General features: G+C 52.8%; 3 protein-coding genes across 4 annotated transcripts in view; 2 read left to right on the forward strand and 1 right to left on the reverse strand.

The window, feature by feature from the left end:
- The window catches only part of SAMHD1 (SAM and HD domain containing deoxynucleoside triphosphate triphosphohydrolase 1), a 32,928-nt gene extending 29,393 nt beyond the window's left edge, over window positions 1–3,535 (forward strand). Inside the window, exons 15-16 of the mRNA XM_058679927.1 lie at window positions 280–417; window positions 3,028–3,535. Of these exons, the coding sequence (XP_058535910.1) occupies window positions 280–417; window positions 3,028–3,153 (264 nt within the window). The 3' untranslated portion in view covers window positions 3,154–3,535. The remainder of the gene's footprint in view (window positions 1–279; window positions 418–3,027) is intronic.
- SOGA1 (suppressor of glucose, autophagy associated 1) overlaps window positions 3,042–19,038 on the forward strand; it is a 78,702-nt gene continuing 62,705 nt past the window's right edge. The window contains exon 1 of the mRNA XM_058679918.1: window positions 3,042–3,149. The gene's annotated coding sequence lies outside the window, so the exon portion shown is untranslated. The remainder of the gene's footprint in view (window positions 3,150–19,038) is intronic.
- On the reverse strand, window positions 5,822–17,479 carry TLDC2 (TBC/LysM-associated domain containing 2). Of its 2 annotated transcripts, none has more exons than XM_058679929.1 (7): window positions 17,342–17,479; window positions 14,477–14,573; window positions 13,500–13,616; window positions 12,812–12,964; window positions 9,711–9,806; window positions 6,635–6,708; window positions 5,822–5,957 (listed from the first exon to the last, which is right to left on the reverse strand). In XM_058679929.1, exons 2-7 carry the CDS (start codon window positions 14,507–14,509, stop codon window positions 5,822–5,824), a joined length of 609 nt encoding a protein of 202 aa, XP_058535912.1. In that variant the 5' UTR covers window positions 14,510–14,573; window positions 17,342–17,479. The 2 variants fall into 2 exon arrangements, with proteins under 2 accessions (XP_058535912.1, XP_058535911.1); XM_058679928.1 differs by having other exon boundaries at window positions 13,473–13,616.

The raw sequence follows: 19,038 nt of genomic DNA on the forward strand, positions 1-19,038 counted from the left end.
ACAGTACAGCTGTCTCTTGAGAGAAGGGGAGACTGCAGGGTTGAAGTCCTGGGGATTAAGTGTGCACCTGTTTCATGTAGGAGAGTTTTTTATTCTGTAAGATTTTAATCCTTAAGGTCTTTATTAACAGATGGGATGTCAAATTTTCTTGGAATTGTCATTGGGCTAAAACGGGACAATATGGTACCTTTATCGTCCGATCCCAGGAGTCAGGGCACTAGCTGAGATCTCCACTGTGGGGGTTCTGGATTACAGTGAAATGCTCTCTTCTTCAAAAAGGTCTCACAGTTTCTGCCGGAAAGCTTTGCTGAGCAGCTCATCCGAGTGTACTGCAAGAAAGATGACAAGGAGAGCCTGTACGCGGCTCACCAGCACTTTGTTCAGTGGTGTGTGATCCGGGACTTCGTCAAGCCGCAGGTGCGTGGCTTCCCATCCAAAGACTGCACCAAGTTTTCACTTAAGTGAAAAAAAATAAAAAAGGATCCCTTCTACCCACTGAGAAAATTTTCAATTAAATTGCAGCCATGTAGTCATGATGTTCCAGCTTGTCGTTCTCCTTCCTTTCAGTGTCTGCTCTTCTTGCACCAACTCGGAGTGGGGCTCTGCTTGCCGTCGTTGTCCTGACCAGGAACGGGCAAGTGGCCAGTGTGCAGACAGCAGCACAGTATCCCCCTCAGCTGTCTCTTTCCATCCTGCCCATGACCTAGGAGCTGAGTCCCAGTACTCACACATGCAGGGAAGGTCACCAAAATATGGTGCGGAATGAAGTGAGGCTATGCACAACTGATTACAAGCTGTGTTTTGTTTTTTTGAAAATTTGTTCTATTTTAAAGGCAGAGTTGACAGAGGGAGAGAGGAAGAGAGAGATCTATCCACCAATTCATTCCCCACATGGCCAGAATGTGCTGTGTTTAGGCAGGAGCCAGTTGCTTCACCTAAGTCTTCCACGTGGGTACAGGGAACTAAGCACTAGGCCATCTAGTGCTGCTTTCCCAGGTGTATAAACAAGGAGCTTAATTGGAGTGGAGCAACTGGGATTTGAACTAGCACATACTTGAGATGGTAACATCACAGGCAACAGCTTATCCTGATGCACCCTAACAGTGGCCCCCAGTGACAATTTCTTAAACTTGTTTTCCAAACCTAGCAGTCCCAAACTTTTGGCATGTCAGTGAACCATTTAAATTATCCTGATTGAGGCTACAGAGGCAGAGTTGCCAAGGTCTGGGTGCCAGCCACGCAGAGACTTCTGTCCCTATTGCCCTGGATTGACGTGGTCCACCATGACTGTGTAGATTGGTGAGCTGGGGCTTTAACATATTGCCAGAAGCACGAGGCAGGAACCTTGGTGTAGGAGTCAGTTCACAAGAGGGAAGGAAAGCCCGGAGTAGATGGGCATTGACTAGATCTGGGAGTCTGAGCTACGTTTGGATGGGGATCAAGGACAGATGCACACCACTGGCCCGGAAGTGGCACAAGCAAAGCACGAAACTGAAATGACTTAAGTGTGTCTGGTGGCCCATGAGGAGACCTCTCTGACGGTGTAGAAGATTCTAACCATGGAGTGGTAACAGGTGCACTCCGCTGTGGAGAACCTTGTGGTATTTTCTTGAAGGGCAGTGGAGGAAGGAATTCTTAGAAACCCCAAGATGCTGCTGCTGTGACGATGGTAGAGGCAGACCCACAGGAATAGGAAATGTGTCCATCCTAGGAGCCATGGCGTCACTGGGCACTCTGTAGGTAGGTTGCGGTTTGGAAGCAGGGAGGCAAGAGGCTATGCAGGCTCAGCCATGTGCTAAGAAGGTTCAGCCAGCCATGTAAGAAGGAATTTTGCCGGGCCCTGTTGTGGGGACCAGGATGAGACAGCATCTGACATGTGGCTCCTTGGTCCTATGTATCTGCCTGTAGCTAAGGAGGGCAAACCCACAAGTCCACCACAAGGGTGCAGTACTGCTGCTGCAGTACTCTCTGTTGGGGCAGGACAGACACAGAGTCCAAGCAGAGTGAAAGCCAGGATGGCTGCCAGAAAGACCACACTAGGTCAGGCCTAGCTTGCATCAGCAGGGATGAGGCAGAGCCAGATGCTCGCATAGAACCAGGAGATGGCAGTGGAACCTGCCATCACCTGCCTCTGGGAGGTGCTCGAAGGGAACAGGGATCAAACCAGGAGTCATGGCCTCCTGCAGAAGTGGGAAGTGCCTAAGGGCCACCACCAACCATGGCCCAGGCTCTGAACTCTCTGCCTTTCTCTTACCCCAAGTCTCCCATCAGAACCTCCCACTGCCCAAACTTCCCTGGAAGGCAGTAGGCACAGGAGCTAGGGTAGGGGGTGTTAGTGAGCAGGTTCTAAAGAATGGGTCTGAAAGTAGAGAGAAAAATGGGGTACAGGGGTCCTAAGATGCTGCCTCAGACACTGCTCTCTTAGTGTGATGGAGGCTCCAAAAGAGACTGCTTCTTCCCATCACATGATAGAGGGACCCCACGTTCCAGGACAGCATAGGATTGAGTCAGGTGTTCGAGAACCTTCCTGCTTATAGTCTCTGTGTTTAGATCAAAGTGGCATTCCTTTCGGGGCTCTCCTGCATTTGGAGGGGAAAGAAGCTTAATTAGTCAGAACCTGTGCTGATGAGGCCAGAGTTCCCAGTTTACAGATAAAAATTCAAGTTCAGTAAGTGTATACTCCCACCACAGTCCCCCCGACCCACACACATACCTTTCTTTCTTCCCCCCACCTCAGTCTGGTAGACCTGGGCCATTTCTTGCAGAAGGGAGCAGGGCCCCAGGGCAGTCCCTCCTTCTAAACTAACAGGGGAGGGCTCCAGCCCTACTGAGGTCTATGAAAGGCAATAGTGTGCTGCCTCCAGTGTCCCTGAAAAGAAAAAGGGTCCCCAGCTTGTTGTCCTTGCTCAGGGGCCTCAGGCATAGGGGCCTGCCTCCAGGAGCAGCGTCTCAGTAAGATCTGAGGGGTTTGCGCCGAGATGAAAGGCTGAGAGCCACCTTCCCTCCTTGCTTGTGTCTTCTGGCCAGGATGGCGACATCATCGCGCCACTCATCACCCCGCAGAAAAAGGAGTGGAACTACAAGAATTCTACAAGTCCCACCACTCGCCCCCAGGGAGCCAAGATGCAGCTCTTCAAGGACAACGCGGAGTGAGTGCCTGTGGCATCCGTCCTCACACAGTCCCTTTGGGAAAATTCTGTCCAGGCCCCATGAATGTAACTAACCATTACTGCTTTTTATTTTCTGTTGTCAACATGCGCACAAACTCAGCAGAGATTTTAAAAGAAGCCGGGAGGGTCACGGCCAGTCTTGCTGTGCATCCCATGAGAAGCATTAGCTTGAGCATTTTTTAAATATTAGTGAAAACCTTTCTGTAGTCTATTTTCTTAGGACAGCTCTTTATCCACCTTGAACTCTTAAGGACAGATGATTGTTTTTAATTTAGAAATGAGACAAGGCTCCTCATTGAAATCAAAAGTTGGAGATTGGAATTATCATGGACACACGTGGTTAAAATCAGAACCTAAAGTCACAGCTCCCAAGGGTGGTATCTGTCACCCCACGTTTGCAGATAGCCATCCATGAGCAATCTGAACTCAGGAAAGAGGGAGGACCCTCTTCTTTGAGCCCCTGAAGGCTGCCCAGTTGAAGTGAACAGTAGAAGTCAAGGGCCAGGCCTGGGGAAGCTAGTGAGAGGATCCAGAGCTCTGGCCTCCTCCTGTGTAAAGCATAGAACACCACCTGGAGCCCCTGGCCAGTGGAGCCCCTGAAACGAGGCTGCTCATTGAGTCAGTCCCAACTGGCTTCCATCAGGACTGGCATCTTCTGTGGCCTCAGCCCTTCCCGTCCTCCCAATGGCAGCCTCATCCTGAGCTGGGCAGAAGTTGTGTCACACGCCGCCCTCTGGCCTGCTCACAGCTGGCACTCCATTTTTTGCTGGCTTAGTATATTTTGCAGATTTTAGCTCAAGGACTAGATTGCCTGTGTTGAGCCTCGTGATTGCCCAGGAGGTTCCAGCTCCCCTGTGGAAGTAGATGTTCCCAGCGTGGAGTGGGTACACTGTGTCTAAGCTGTGTCCCTGTGCCCAGCACCCCTAGCAGGCCTCATGGTAGACACCCCTGAGCCCTGGGCTCTGGGGTCCAGGTCTGTAGTTAAAAAGCCAGAATCCCACACGTCAGCTGATCCCTCACCCCAGCCCAGCAGCCTCCCTTCCAGGGGGCAGAGGCCGGGCACAGTGCTCTGCACTGTAAGGGGCTGCTCAGAAAGGGTCATGGGAAAATGCCATGGTACAATGTTGGTTTCAGCGGTGGAAAAAGCAAATGTGCACTTTTTTTTCTTTCATCACATGCACAGTTTACATGAACTTGAACTTTTGGGAGACCCCCTTCCCCTTAGAACCAGAGTGTCCCATGCACACTCAGGTGTGGAGGATCAAGGGAACTGTAACTCAGGAGCAGAGAAGCCCCCCTGCTCATCCCACTCCCTCACCTACCACCCCAGACACACTGCGGGGTGGCTGCGGGAGCGGGTCACCAAGGTGCTTCTAAGATAATTTAGGATTCGGGGCAGAGCCCAATGATGGGGTTCAGCTTCCTTTGGCCAAGCAAACCTGATGTCAAGAATGTGGTCTTCCTGCTAATCCTTCCGTCACTGCCACCCTGCCCGTCCAGCCCTTGTGGTTGACTCTGAATGTTGCTGTCCTAATACTGGATCATTGTACTATCCCGAATCTGTTTGGTTGGTGTCTTTCGTTACATTTAAGGCTCTTTCAACGTTGGTTTTTTTGTTGTTTGTTTGTTTTAATCTCCGCTGTTTGTATACAAATAGAGATTTGAACAACTTGGTGTCTGGAGTTGCAGAACACTGTCACCTTAAGAATGTAAATAGAAGGGCAAGTTGTGACTGGGCCACCCTTGGCTGCAGTAAAGCCTTCTGAATGTGACCCTTCCCATGTGTGCTCCTCACCCTCCCCACCTGGTCTGGGCCTGGACATTGGTTTGCGTGGTACCTGAGCTGTGAGCAGGATTGGCCGGGGCAAGTCCCGTGTTTGGTGTCCTCACTCAGCAGTGGCTGAGTCAACCCCGGAAGAACCCTAGGCTGCTGCCGTGACAGATGCTGCTGGCAAGGGATGTGACTGGCTCTCCTGCATTTCAGAATTCCTGTTGTGCACACAGCAACTCACCCTCTTTATTTTATTTTTTTTTTAAAGCTATATTTATTTGAAAAGCAGAGCAACAGAGAGATGACCTCTTCCACTCACTGGTTCACCTCCCATTTTCCTGCCAGAGCAAGGAGCCACCCAAGTCTCCTGGTACTTCAGCTATCTGTCATCTGCTCCCTCCCAGATGTGTCAGCAGGGAGCTGGATGAGAAGTGTGGAATAGCCAGGACTCAAACCGGGCATTCTGCAGTGGCTCAGTGCCCTTCTCTTTCAGCTTAGGTTCCCATCTACACAGGTTTCCATCTCGTTGTCCAAGTAGGCATGTTGCTCACTGGCTGCTTTCACATACTCCTCATACAACGACACATATGCCTATGTGTGCACATGTGCAGCCTTGGAGCGACATAGGGAAGATGCTGGTGTTCGGGAAGGTGGTTGAGCTGCTGCGTGAGTGCATGTCTGCTGGTGATCTACAACAGGCACTTGCATATTGTAGGCCCTCTTCCAGGACAGCTGCGCTGAGGGCCTCTGTGGTGCTCGGAGTGTCTCCCAGTCCCTCGAGGTCCCCAGGTATCAGGGGACTGGCCTCCCAGGCATGGTCCACACTGGCTGTGCTTGGGACAGCAGAATGGGGCTGCTCCCTTGGCAGCCGCCACAAGCCTCAGCTTAGCACCCAGGCCTCCAGTTCCATGATGCAGAACTGCTCATGCCGGGCCAGCACCTCGTTGTTGAAGGTCGCGCAGGGCTGACTCCCACCACGGTACAAATCTCCATCCAACCACAGCCCAAACTGGCCACTAAAGAGAAGAGGACACTTGCAGCGAGGCTCACTCCCTAGCATGGAGGCCCGTGGGACCCACCTGGGCCACCAGCCCCTGGCCACACGCCCTGACAGCAGCCAGCAGCCCAGTGTGGCCTGTGGCTTGTTTTCCTTTAAACTGAGTTTTCCTGAATTGCAGAGGTTGAGGGCAGGGGTGCAACCATCATCACCATTCTGTTTAGGGGGCCCAGAACAGCTTTCCCCACAGGCATGAATCTCATAGGTGCACCCCAAGCTGCTTCAGTGGGAGATCTCCTGAATGCCCTCTGCTGGAGGCAGGGGGCGAGTGTCCACACACCTATGTGTGTCCACCTGTTCTAGGTGGAGCCACACCACAGGAGGCTTTCTGGGCAAGCGGGCAGGGAAATTTGCTTGGTATCAGTCAAGCAGTGGGCCTGGTTTGGAGGTCACACCAGGGGTCAAGTAAACCTTTTCCTCCCCTGCCCCACCTCCTGTCCACACACACACAGGCCAGACGCTTACTCCAGTGGATTAGAATCCGCAATCTACTGGGCTGAGTGGCAGTTCAGGCCAAGCTGTTATGTACTGTGCCCTCTGGTGGGCGGGGGCAGTAACAGGGATATGGAAGGCACAGCCTGACACCGAGCAGCTTTCCACCTTGTCTGGGGAAGCCCACAGCCCTGAGACACGCACCTGCCGCTGCCCACCATCAACGAGTCCAAGTCTCCCTTCACGAAGAAAGAGTTGCGTCCTGTCCAGTTGAAGACCTGGGGAGTGGAAAGGCCAAGATGACCCAGCAGTTCAGCTTCAAAGCACAAGGTGGCAGTGCTGGCCATGAAACCACAGCCCAGCTCCAGCCCAGCTGCCAGAAGTGCTCAGGGCTCCTGAGGTTCCTTTTCACAGAGGCCTCAGAGTTCATGGCCTCATACTCTGGTGGCTGAATTCCTAGAATCCAGATGCTCTGGAAGCCCCTTGGTTGTAGGAATCGAAACAAACCTCTAAGGCTCCCTGCTTCCAGCACTGTGGAGAGAGGAGCCGGCAAGCCCAGGTCAGGAGCTGGGACTCATCTTGTGAGCTTTCCTCGTGAGGCTCCCTGGCTACCCAGCAGCGAACCCTCCATATCCTGACCATGGCCACTTCGGCCTGTCCCAGCCCTGCTCACCCCTTGCCGGGTCTCTTCCACTGCACTCTCCTGCCCCAGCCCACGTCCACCCTGCTGTCTGATCTGCTCAGCATCTCCACCAAGGTCCTTCCCAGAGCCCTCTGTCTTCACCGGCACCCTCTTGCCATCTTCCAGCACAAATATCCTCTCAGACTTTATGCAGTCACCCTAGCGAAGGCAGCCTTTCCTGCCACATCCTATTTGAAAGGCGGACACACAGCTTCCATCTGCTGCTTCACTCTCTGCCATAGGCCCTCAGTGGCCAGGGCCAGGCCAGCCTGAAGCCAGGAGCCAGGAACTGAAGCCAGGTCTCCCCTGTGGGGGGCTGTGTGTGCATTATCGGGAGCAGCTGGGCCTGACCCCGGACATGGACATCTATGGCGTTGCTCTTGACCACCAGCTGCATTCCTGAGGTCACAGTCTAGATATTTGCTGGATGAAGAAATCACTTGTGTCAAATCAAGTAACAAAAGACTTTAAAAGAGCCACAAGAGGCCTTCTAACAGTTCATGGAAAAATGGTCTTAGGCAAAAACGCTGGAGTTCCAAGTGTTTGCATTCAAATAAATGAATCCCATTTTTCCACGATTTTTTTTAAATGTGCCATCATAATGATTGCCTATGATTTGTTGCCAAAAAAAAAAAAGGAATCAAGAAAACGAGAATGAACTAAGCAAAGCCTATGCTCACGAGGACTGAGCTGATGTTAACCACTTGAAAGCACAGCTGGTCAGCTCCTCTCTGCCTCCTTCGTGGCCATGGCCTTCAGGCTTGACAGAGAGATGATTGTGGTTCCTAAGGATGAGACCAGGCTAGGCTCATGATGCCACTTGGAATGCTGGCTGAGCAAGTGCCAGAGGCCAAGACAGGTAAGTGTGGACCACTTCCTAAACCTGGGGCCACCATGAGGACAGGCTAGGGTGCTGCCACTCCCATGTTACAGACACTAGGTGCAACAGTGACCACTACAGACAAGAATCTCCGCCTTGTAATGGAAGGAGACTGATAAATACCTGTGTGACATAGTGACAGGTGGAAAGGACAAGCAGCACATCCAGGGATAAGTGCTCACTTTCAGTCAGTAGTCAGGGAAGGTCCTCCCTGAGACAGTAATGTCAGAACTGAGTCCTGGGGCCGGTAGTGAGACAGTGGATTAAGCTGCAGCCTGGAACACCGGCATCCCATATGGATGTTAGTTCAAGTCAAGTCCTGGCTGGTCCACTTCCAATCCAGCCCCCTGCTGATGCACCTGGGAAAGCAGAGGAGGACCCAAGCACCCCCATGGTAGACCCGTGCAGTCATTTGGGGAGTGCACCAGCAAATGGAAGATTCAAGATTCTCTCTCTCTCTCTGCCTTGAAGAGATGCAGTGTGAGGGCAGTTGGGGCAGTGTGCGTGAAGGCCCTGAGGTGGGGGCAGGCTGCACAGGCAAGAGCCAGTGTAGTGGGAGCTGAGTGAAGGACAAGCAGGGTGGGAAGAGCAAGTGCTGGAGGCCAGAAGGTGTTGGGCTTGGTGCACACTTGCCTTTCTACCAAGTGAAGGTGTAAGCTAAGGAGCAGGCCTGAGAGGACCCTCCACCATCCTTTCTCCAGTCACCACAAGGGAAGCAGGGAGACCCCGCCCCTGCCTTGTAGGTCTCTCCCCATTCCTGCGAAGGTTGGGGAAGGCCCCTGGCAGATGGTGGCATGGCAGGGTGGGAGAAATTAGACCTCTAAAAGTGAACCATGGTGCTCAGATTAGTTCCTTACCCACCGGGCAAAGCCTGAATCTATCCTGCTTGCGGGCGCCATACCTGCACTGCCACACGTACAGCTCTGGATCCCTGCATGCTCTCTCCTATCTCCCACGGTTGTGCCTTTGCACACACTCCAGAAAGATTGCCAGAACCTGCATCCCTGCCGCCTCTTGTCCTAGCTCAACAACTCATCCTAAGGGAAGTCATCCTGGATCTCACCACTCTGTGTGACCAGCTTGCCAGGAAAGGAGAATGGAGCATCAGCTGGATCTCCCACATAGCTGGTGGGGTGCCTAACCGTTAGGATCTAGGCGCATTGACAAGGAGCTGGATCAGAAGCAGAGTAGCCAGGACTCGAACTGGTGCCCGTATGGGATTCTGGCATTCCACACAGTGGTTCGGCAGGTTAAATGGCCACCTGGGACACCTGCATCCTGTATTACAGTGCAGGTTCCATCGCCTCTCAGCCTTTTGACTAAAATCAACTGCAGAGTGCAGGTTTCAGTCCTGGCTGCTCCAATTTCAATCCAGCTCACTGTGTAGTCACGTGCAAAAGTGGTAGATGATGCTTCCAGTGCTTGGGTTCCTACCACCCACAAGGGAGAGCTGGATGGAGTTCCAGACTCCGGCTTCAGCCTGGCCCCTGTAGCCATTTGGGAAGTGGATCAGCAGATGCAAGCTCTCTCTCTCTGTGCTTTTCAAATCTTTCTTTTAAAAATATGAGCAGGCCCCAGGGTTCCTTTGCTCACCACCAGCGGAGTTCCAGGGAGACATGATGCAGCCCAGCAAGCATGAGGCTCACAGCTGCTGCCCTCCCCTCACCCCCAAGCTTGGTCCTCCCAGACCCTCCCCCCAGGGTGGAGCCAGAGGTTACCTTCAGCTGGGGGCAGAAGGAGAAGAGGAAGGTCTCGCCCGTCCCATAGAAGCCCTTGCTGAGCCGGATGGCCGAGGAGGAGAAGGCGCCAAACATCTGAAAAGCAGAACTTGCCATTTGCAGCTGAACATATCCCCATCTCCCCCACCCTCTGGGTGGAAAAGAGCTCATTCCGGGGGTGCCTGCCATGAGCACACACAGCACCCTGCAGAAGGGCTACGGCTGACCTCGTCTATCAGCTCATACTTAAGTATCTCATACAAGGAGCCCTTCCAGAAAAATCACAGGCTGTACATGGGCAAAAAGAGAAAATGCAGGAGGCTGCAGGTCTCCTCTTTATCTCCCGAGTCCGTTTCCTGCCTGTGTACACACTTTTGTTTTTAAATTTATTTTTAAATTTTTAAAGAAATACAAATTTTTAAATTTGTATCTGTTTGAGAGGCAGACAGAGCCAGAGTGCTTCCATCCAGCAACCCAGAATGAAACTGGGAACCAAGAACTCAATCTACATCTCCCAGGTGGTAGCAGGGCCCAAGGACTTGAGCCAGCCCCACTGCCTCCCAGAGTCAGCTTTGCGAGGAAACAAGGTTGGGGAATGGATCTTAGACCTAAATCCAAGCATAAGGTGTCTTAATTTCTGTTATTTTTTTCTTTTTAAATATTTATTTATTTTTATAGGAAAGGCAAATAGACAGGAAAATCCTCCAGATGATTCACTCCCCAAGCAGCTCCAACAGCCAGAGCTGAACTGATCCAAAGCCAGGAGCCAGGAGCTTCTTCTGGGTCTCCAATGTAGGCACAGGGTCCCAAGACTTTGGGCCATCCTTGACTGCTTTCCCAGACCACAAGTAGGGAGTTGGATGGGAAGCGGGGCTGCCAGGATTAGAACTGCCGCCCATATGGGATCCTGGTGCATTCAAGGCAAGGACTTCATCCGCTAGGCTATGGAACCAGGCCCTTTAACTTCTGTCTTACTGTATTTTTAAATGTATTCTATTTATTTGAAGAGAGCCCAACTACTAATTTACTCCCCAGTTGCCTACAATACCCAGGACTAGGCCAGCCTGAAGGTAGCAACTCGAGGACCCTCGTCCTGCAGCCATCATGGCTGCGTCCCAAGTGCCTCTTAGCAGAAGCTGGAATTGAGAACAAGCCAGGCCTTAAAACCAAGGCTTCTGATGTGGCTCCAGTTGTTCCTGGCTGCATCTTAGGTATCAGGTATCTGCCTCTTAGTCACTGTGTATGTGTATTTAGATTTATTTTATTTTTATTGGAAAGTCAGATTTACAGAGAGAAAGATCTTCCATCCACTGGTTCACTGCCAAAATGGGCACAACAGCTGGAGCTGAGCTTATCCAAAACCAGGAGCCAGAAGCTTCCTCTAAGTCTCCGACACGGGTGCAGGGTCCCAAGGCTTTGGCCCATCCTCCACTGCCTTCCCAGGCCACCAAGTAGGGAGCTGGAAGGGAAGTGGAGCAACTGGAATGTGAACCAGCACTCGTATGGGAATGCTGGCACTTGTGGGTGAAGGATTAGCCAGTTGAGGCATTGCAGCATCCCCAGCCACTCTTTGAAGCACCCTGCTTATCCTGAAGAGAACACACTGGTTTGTAAGCTGCTTTCCCTTGCTTGCATGTAGCAGGCTCAGCAAGGAGAGGAATGAGGAGCAGTCCGGCGGCTGTCCACCTTCACCCAGCCTTCGCAAATGCCTTTAGAGTCTGCTTCCTCTCCTGCCTCGTGTGTGTCTGAGTCATGATGAAAGCAGCTTGCAGATACTATGACCCTGTAGCCCTGAACAGTTCAATCCCAAAGGCCAAACTTTTTCTTAATATCACCATGATACTACCATTGCATCGAACCAATGCACAGCTCTTCTGTAAGTTTATCTCGTGGCAAGTTCCTGTTCCATTTTTTCTGTCTTCTAAATGCCTTTCATATGCTTCTTTAAAGAAAAAAAAAAAAAAAAAGATGGGCCTGGTGTCATAGCCTAGTGGCTAAAGTCCTCACCTTGCAAGCTCTGGGATCCCATATGGGTGCTGGTTCATGTCCTGGCAGCCCTACTTTCCATCCATCTCTGCTTGTGACCTGGGAAAGCAATCGAGGATGTCCCAAAGCCTTGAGACCCTGCACCCTAGTGGGAGACCCAGAAGAGGCTCCTGGCTCCGTGTTCCTGGCTTTGGATCAGCGTAGCTCTGGCCGTTGCGCTCACTTGGGGAGTGAATCAGCAAACAGAAGATCTTCCTATCTCTCCTCCTCTCTGTATACCTGACTTTCCAGTAAAAATAAATAAATCTTTAAAAAAAAAAAAGTACCACCACCACCTAGGGGCCAGCACTGTGGCACTGCAGGCTAAGCTGTCACCTACCATGCCAGCCTTCCCTGTCCGAGCACTGATTCCAGTCTACTCTGACCTGGCTCCTTACTAATGCACCTGGGAAAGATTAGGAGGTGGTCCTAATGGCATGGGCTCCTGCCATGCGTGTGGGAGACCCAGATGGAGTTCCCGGCTCTTGGCTTCAGCCTGGCCCAGCCCTGGCAGGTGTAGTCATTTGGAGAGTGAACCAGCTGATGCAAGATACAAGATCCATCTCTTTTCTTTTGCTCTGTCACTCCATTATGTCGCTCTCGGAAAAAAAAAAAAGGAAAGAAAAGAAACCCTAACCCCAGCAGCTCTGTGTCAGGTTTGCTGCCTGCCCAGCATTACTCCCAGCATCGTGGCTGTCCAGCCCTAGGAGTGTATGTGTGCGATGGAGTCACCGTCGTTTCCTTGTCCATTTCCCACTGTGGAAAGATTCCAGCCCCATGTTCCTCTTGGTTGCGAAGGTGCAGTTTTGCGTTTCTGGGCTGTGTGCTGGATAACAGGCTCTTCCCCATAGGATATTAATTCCAAGTGGGTCAAGCTGTTTGAAGATCGGCCTGGCCCCCTATCCAGCTGGGAGCAGTGAAATGCTTCAGCCTCTTGGGCTGGGTCCATGAATGGTTGGGGATGGACTCTGCATGGGAGGTAGGTCTTAGTATCCTCCTGGGCATCTATCCCAGGTGGCTCAGCCCAGCACCTCTGCCCCTTTGTCCTGGAGGCAACAGCCTTCTGCCTGGCTCACCTGCCCATCCTGGTCCCGCAGCACCAGCAGCGCTGGCCCGCCATGGCCTTCCATCTGCCGGTACAGCCTCCGCAGGCTGAAACCATCCCGTGCGGTGCGGAAGACTAGGCTCCAGGGGTGTCCCCTGACCCGTGGGGGCAGGTGGAGGCTGAGCTGGGGGTGGAAGGCGTGAGGTTAAACAGCTGAAACAGGGGTGAACAGTCAGGTGTCCCAGGCATGTCCACACCCACCAACAGAGCCCTCAGAGGTAGGGGTTCCTGCACTCATTTCACAGGTGAGGAAAACTGAGATTCAGGGAAGCAAAACAACTGAATCCAAAGCCCATGTGGGGAATCATTAGCAGAGTGGGGATTTGAACTCAGCTCAGGCCTCTGCCTGGACCTTTCCCTTGGCCTCTGTCCCAGCTTCAGCTCCAGGAACTTGTCCTGTTTCAGAATCAGCTTCTTCCCTCGTATTCCTCCCCACTCCCTCCTCCTCTCCACCCCGCAGTCCAGGGAAAATAGCAGCACTCATGCTCTGCAATCATTTTCTACAAAGCAAAGGGGAAGCCCAGAGAGAAGCAAACAGAGCAGACCCAGCCCCGGGGCCCCAGGGCATGGCTGGTATGAACAAGAAAGTGGGTCCACCAGGCTGCAAACCCGGGACCATGTGGTGCCCGAACCTGCCTGATCTCCGAGGCCCCCAGCACCTGGCTGGCCTCTGTCAGCTGGGGCTCCAGGGGCTCCTCTGGGGCTGGGGCTGCCGCCGCCTCCTCCTCTTCCTCAGCATCCTCCTCTGCAGACAGGGCATCTTCCACACTGCTGGGCTGTGACAACACCAAGAGGGGCCCGCTGGGTCAGGGGCAGAGGCAGGTCCAGTGACCCCGGCAGAGGAGCCTCAGGGCCCTGCCCCAGCCCCTGCTCCCCAGCATAGCCCAGGGGAGACTGGCAGAGGTGCCCGTGATGGGACAACACCCTACCTGCAGCCTGTGTTCTCCCTGGCCCCTGCCCGGTGAGGATTGAAACTCCCCCAGTACCCTGCTGTGCTGTTTGGATGGCACAGGGGGCAGGAGTGGTTGGAGAGGTGGCTGCCAGGGAGCACACTGAAGCCTGGGAATGGGGTAGTGGTGGAAGGGAGGAACTGCAGGTGGTGGTGGTTGTCCAGCCCTAGGAGTGTATGTGTGCACACGCACGTGTGCACGTGCAAGAAATAATGACAACAAAGAAGGATTTCCTGCCCACGTAGTGGTAAGTGTGATCATGTGGGTTTTTGTCTGTAAGCTGTGTGGATCTGTCAGGGTGGGTGAACTGTTCAGTGGAGTGTGAGTTGAAGTCACTTAAATCTGTATGTCTCCATGTGCATGGTACACCAGTGTACTCAGGCACCCACTCATTCCATTGAGCTTCCCCAATGCAGTATGAGAGAGCGAGCGAGCGAACGAGCGCAGGCCCATGCACCTACATACCAAGACTCCAAGGCTCCAGCCTATGGAGGAGGAGGTAGGGGCAGAGTTAGTGGTCTTTCTTCCCACCCAGGTCACAGGACCATGAGCCTGCCCCAAGTTCATAGCCAGTCCCCCAGCCACCTCATCCACCCCTGCCAGGGTCCTACCTGCCAGCCACCTGCCCTCCCGTGCCCATCCCATCCCCACCCTCTGCCATAACCCTAGCAGAATGCAACCCTTACCAGCCGAGTGTAGCGCCAGCGGCCACCTTTCATGCTCCTAACCTGGCCCGGCAGCCAGCAGTGAGAGTGTTCAGCCCAGCTCGGGAGGAAGCAAGCACTGAAAGGCAAGACCAGGGATGAGAGGAGCAGGTGTGGGGCGCTCCCTGCCAATGCCACACCCACACTCACCCAGCTGCCCTTTGCTCTCAGCCTGCTGTTACGCCCAGGCCACTGGGTAAGTCCATAAATGGCTTGCTCGATGACCATATCTGATGCCCGTGCTAGGACACCATGGATTCTAGCTGCGACTTCCACTCACCTCCTGGCCATTGTGGCTCTTTAGGCAGAGGCTGAAGGCCCAGCCAACAAGCTCCTGGTCCTTATGGGACCTTGGATCAGGCCATCTGCCTCCCAGGGCCTCAGTTTCCCCACATGAAACATGTCAGGCTGGATCATTTCAGAAATGTCTTTGGACTGACTGGCCTCAGTTCTGGTCCCTGAGGCTTCCCAGAGGTTCTTCCAGAAGCTTGCACCAAACATGCTGAGACCCAAAAGCCAGATCCTTCCAAATGCCTTGTTTCCTTAAAAAAATATGTTTTTTGAGCAACAGAGCAAGTCCCATCAACTCTTTCATCTCCCAAAGGCCCATGAGCACTGGGGCTGTGCTGGGTCAATAGCAGGAGTCTGGGTTTCCCATGTGGGTGGCAGGGACCCAAGTTCTTAAGCCATTACTGCTTCCTCCCAGGGTGTACACTACCAGGGAGCTGCATTGGAAGTGGAGCCTGAGGCAGGCATCACACTCAGGGCATTTGTCCTGACCCAAACACCTGCCCTGAATGAACGTCTTCTAAGTTCAGGGACTCTAGGGGAGAATGAGAATATAAAAACATGCATAATTCCATGTTTCAAAAATAACCTCTCCCCATCTGAGATCTCATGTCATGTAGACCACAGATCACAGCCCAGATGGCTTTATAAAATGCCTCCCCAAGTAACAACAGATATGAATTTTCTGTGACTTTAGCTAGCTCTGTGTGGTCACCTTGGAGGATGTAGGAGGGCTACATGACTGGCTCTCCCTCCTATTGGACAGTCACCTCCTTCCTGCTGCCAGTGATCCTGAGTGAGCCTGCAGTGAGCTTTGCTCACCTGTGATCTTGTCCTTTACAGTGCTTTTCAGCTGGCTGCAAGGTCAAAGAGCTTATGCATGGCTCTTGACACAGTCCCAAGGAGGCTTCCCAGTGCTTTATAAAAGCAAAACAGGGTTGGACTGGGCTAGTGATATAACAAGCTTGTCCTCCACCTATTGTGCCGGAATGCCAAATGGGTGCTGATTCTAGTCCTGGCTGCTCCACTTCCCATTCATCTACTTGCTTAAGGTCTGAGAGGGCAGCAGAGGATGGTCCAAATTCTTTTACCCACATGGGAGACCAGGAAGAAGCTCCTGGCTCCTAGCTTCAGATCTCAGTTGTGGCCATTGTGCTATTTGGAGAGTGAACCAGGAGATGGAAAATCAATCTTTCTCTCACTGTCTCTCCCTCTATCTAAAAATCTTTCAAACAAAAATATTTTTTAAAAGATTTATTATTTTTGGAAAGCTGGATATACAGAGAGGAGGAGAGACAGGAAGATCTTCCGTCTGATGGTTCACTCCCCAAGTGAGCCGCAACGGGCCGGTACGCGCCAATCCGATGCCGGGAACCTGGAACGAACCTCTTCCGGGTCTCCCACTAGGGTGCAGGGTCCCAATGCATTGGGCCGTCCTCAACTGCTTTCCCAGGCCACAAGCAAGGAGCTGGATGAGAAGTGGAGCTGCCAGGATTAGAACCGGCACCCATATGGGATCCCGGGGCTTTCAAGGCGAGGACTTTAGCCGCTAGGCCACGCCACCGGGCCCAACAAAAATATTTTTTAAAAAATGGAAAAAGAGGGCTCGGCGGCGTGGCCTAGTGGCTAAGGTCCTCGCCTTGATCCCATATGGCCGCTGGTTCTAATACCGGCAGCTCCACTTCCTCTCTATCTCTCCTCCTCTCAGTATATCTGACTTTGTAATAAAAATAAAATAAATCTTTAAAAAAAATGGAAAAAGAGGATTTACTTATTTATTTGAAAGGCAGAGTTACAGAGTGGGAGGGGAGCAAAAGAGGTCTTGTCTCTGCTGGTTCAATCCCCAAATGGCTCAACAACTGAGTCAGAGCCAGTCTGAAGCCAGAGGTTTCATCTGGGTTTACCATGTGAATGTCAGGGACTCAAGTGCTTGGGCCATCTTCCACAGCCTTCCTAGGTGTGTTAGCAGGAAGCTGGATCAGAAGCAGTGCAGCCAGGACTCAAACCAGCACTCATGTGGGATGCAGATGTTACAGGTGACAGCTTAACTTGCTGTGCCTCCACGCTGACACCTTCCCCAGGGCTTAAAGCTGACCTGGCTCCAGGTCCCTTTGGTGGATTCAGTGATCTCTTTGTTGTCATGCAAACTGCTGTGTGGGTGGGGAAAGGGCCTCAGGACTTTGTGGGCTTTGGCTGAGAGGGCTCAGGTTCTGGAGTCAGGGAGCTGAAGGCTTGGTTTTGCCACTGATCTGATGTGGGACCTTAGGCACATTCTTAAACCTCTCTGCTTCAGTTGGCTCATATGTAAAATACCAGTTTCTGCCTCCTAGGGCTGTTTTAAGGAAAAGTCTGCCCAAAGAGTTGGAATGCTAAGCCAGGCCTCCACCCCCTAGTCCTCACCCTGGTGTCTGGTGGCCAAACCACAGAGCTCACTGCTGTTCCCACCTCGCCTCTCCGAGACATACAGGGCTCCAGTCCCTGGCAAGTGGCCACGCAGCCTCCACCTAGGAGCCCCAGGCCAGGCAGTCACAGGATGAGGGTAGGGGAGGGGGTACTTACTCTGCTGTGCCCCAGCTCTGGTGACCTTCTGCAGTCTGTCCCACAGTGTGAGGTGTCCTCAAAGTATCCTCCAGGTCCCCAAGAGGGAGCGCACCTGTAGCTCACCTACCTGCTGGCAGTTCGCGTGCAGTAGCCAGCACCTCTGCCCAACCCTAGCCCCAGGCTCTCCACCCTGGCTTTTATACCCACCCCTGGAGGGTGTGTGGCCTCCTAGGGCCCCGGGACAGCGCCAGCCCAGTTCCAGCTGGAAGGTCTGTTGGTGATTACAGGATACCTGGTTCTCGGATCTCACACACATACTTATACACGCAAGACCTCATCATCTCTTGCCCCAGCCTCACCCCAAGAGCTCAAGGCAGTGGAGCACTGTCCTGGAACTTATTGCTGCAGCCAACATGTAGCCCCTGGCACCTGCTGCCCACCACTGCACACCCACCCCTGAGAGTATGATACAGGGAGCCTTGCCTACCCACCTCCCCTCCCCTGCCTGCCACATCATGTCACGTTCACAGTAGGCACAGAGCGACTTCTTTTTCCCTGCACACAGTAGGATGTCAATGACCCACACAGCCTCAAAAATTGAGTCCCTGAGCAAGGGGGCCTCTGCCCAGGGCAGGAGCTAATAGGTAACATTGCCTGAGCAGTCCCTCACCTTGTGACGTAGGGGAGCTTGCCATCTTCCCCCACCCATGACACAGCCCACCCCTTGGCCACGGTCCCCTCAGCCTGTATTTGCCTCAGTATTATGGGCAAAACAGACACACACAGGGCCCTGTTGTCGCTGCAAACATGGCTGTTGCAATCTGTGTTTTGGCTATCAACAGTGCAGGGTCACAGCCCACACCTCTGGTTGTGTCCCCTTCTCCCCTGCTCACTGAACCCTGGATGCTGGGAGGAGCAGGGAGGTTGACCCAGCTGTCCCATTCCAGGGAAACTCAGTGTGAGAGTGGTTGAGGGGACACCCCACACACCCACCTGCCCCTAGAAGACTTCCCTCCTCGGAATCCTGGTGTCTCACCCACCCCAGCCCAGCACTGCCTCTTTCCGGCAGGTGCTGGGCACAATGGGTAAGACCTAAGCCACCAGGGTCCAAGTTTCAGCTCTGCTCCCCATCCCAGCTTCCTGCTGATGTGCACTCTGGGAGGCCACAGTGGATGGCTCACGCACATCCTTGGTTTCTCTGACCCATGTGGGAGACCTGGGAGGAATTGCCGTCCTTTGCCTTTGGGCCTGATTCAGCCCTGGCTGTTGAGGGTAATGGGGAACTGAACCAGTGGATAGGAACTCTTTCTCTATGCTTTTCCAGTAAGAAGTTAAAACAAGGGTCCAGCACGGTAGCCTAGTGGCTGAAGTCCTTGCCTTGAACGTGCTGGAATTCCATATGCATGCCAGTTCTGATTCGGGCAGCCCTGTTTCCCATCCAGCTCCCTGCTTGTGGCCTGGGAAAGCAGTCAAGAATGGCCCAAAGCCTTGGGATACTGCACCCATGCAGGAGACCTGAAAGAAGCTCCTGGCTTCAGATCAGATTGGCTCAGCTCTGACCATTATGGCTACTTGGAGAGTGAATCATCGGAAGGAGGATCTTCCTCTCTGTCTCTCCTCCTCTCTATATCTCACTTTCAATAAAAATAAATATAATTTTTAAAAAAGGAAACAAAAAGATTTTTTACAAGAGCTGTATTGGCACAGTGGCATAG

This window comes from Ochotona princeps, chromosome 22, assembly GCF_030435755.1.
Source record: "Ochotona princeps isolate mOchPri1 chromosome 22, mOchPri1.hap1, whole genome shotgun sequence".
Taxonomy (NCBI): Eukaryota; Metazoa; Chordata; class Mammalia; order Lagomorpha; family Ochotonidae; genus Ochotona; species Ochotona princeps.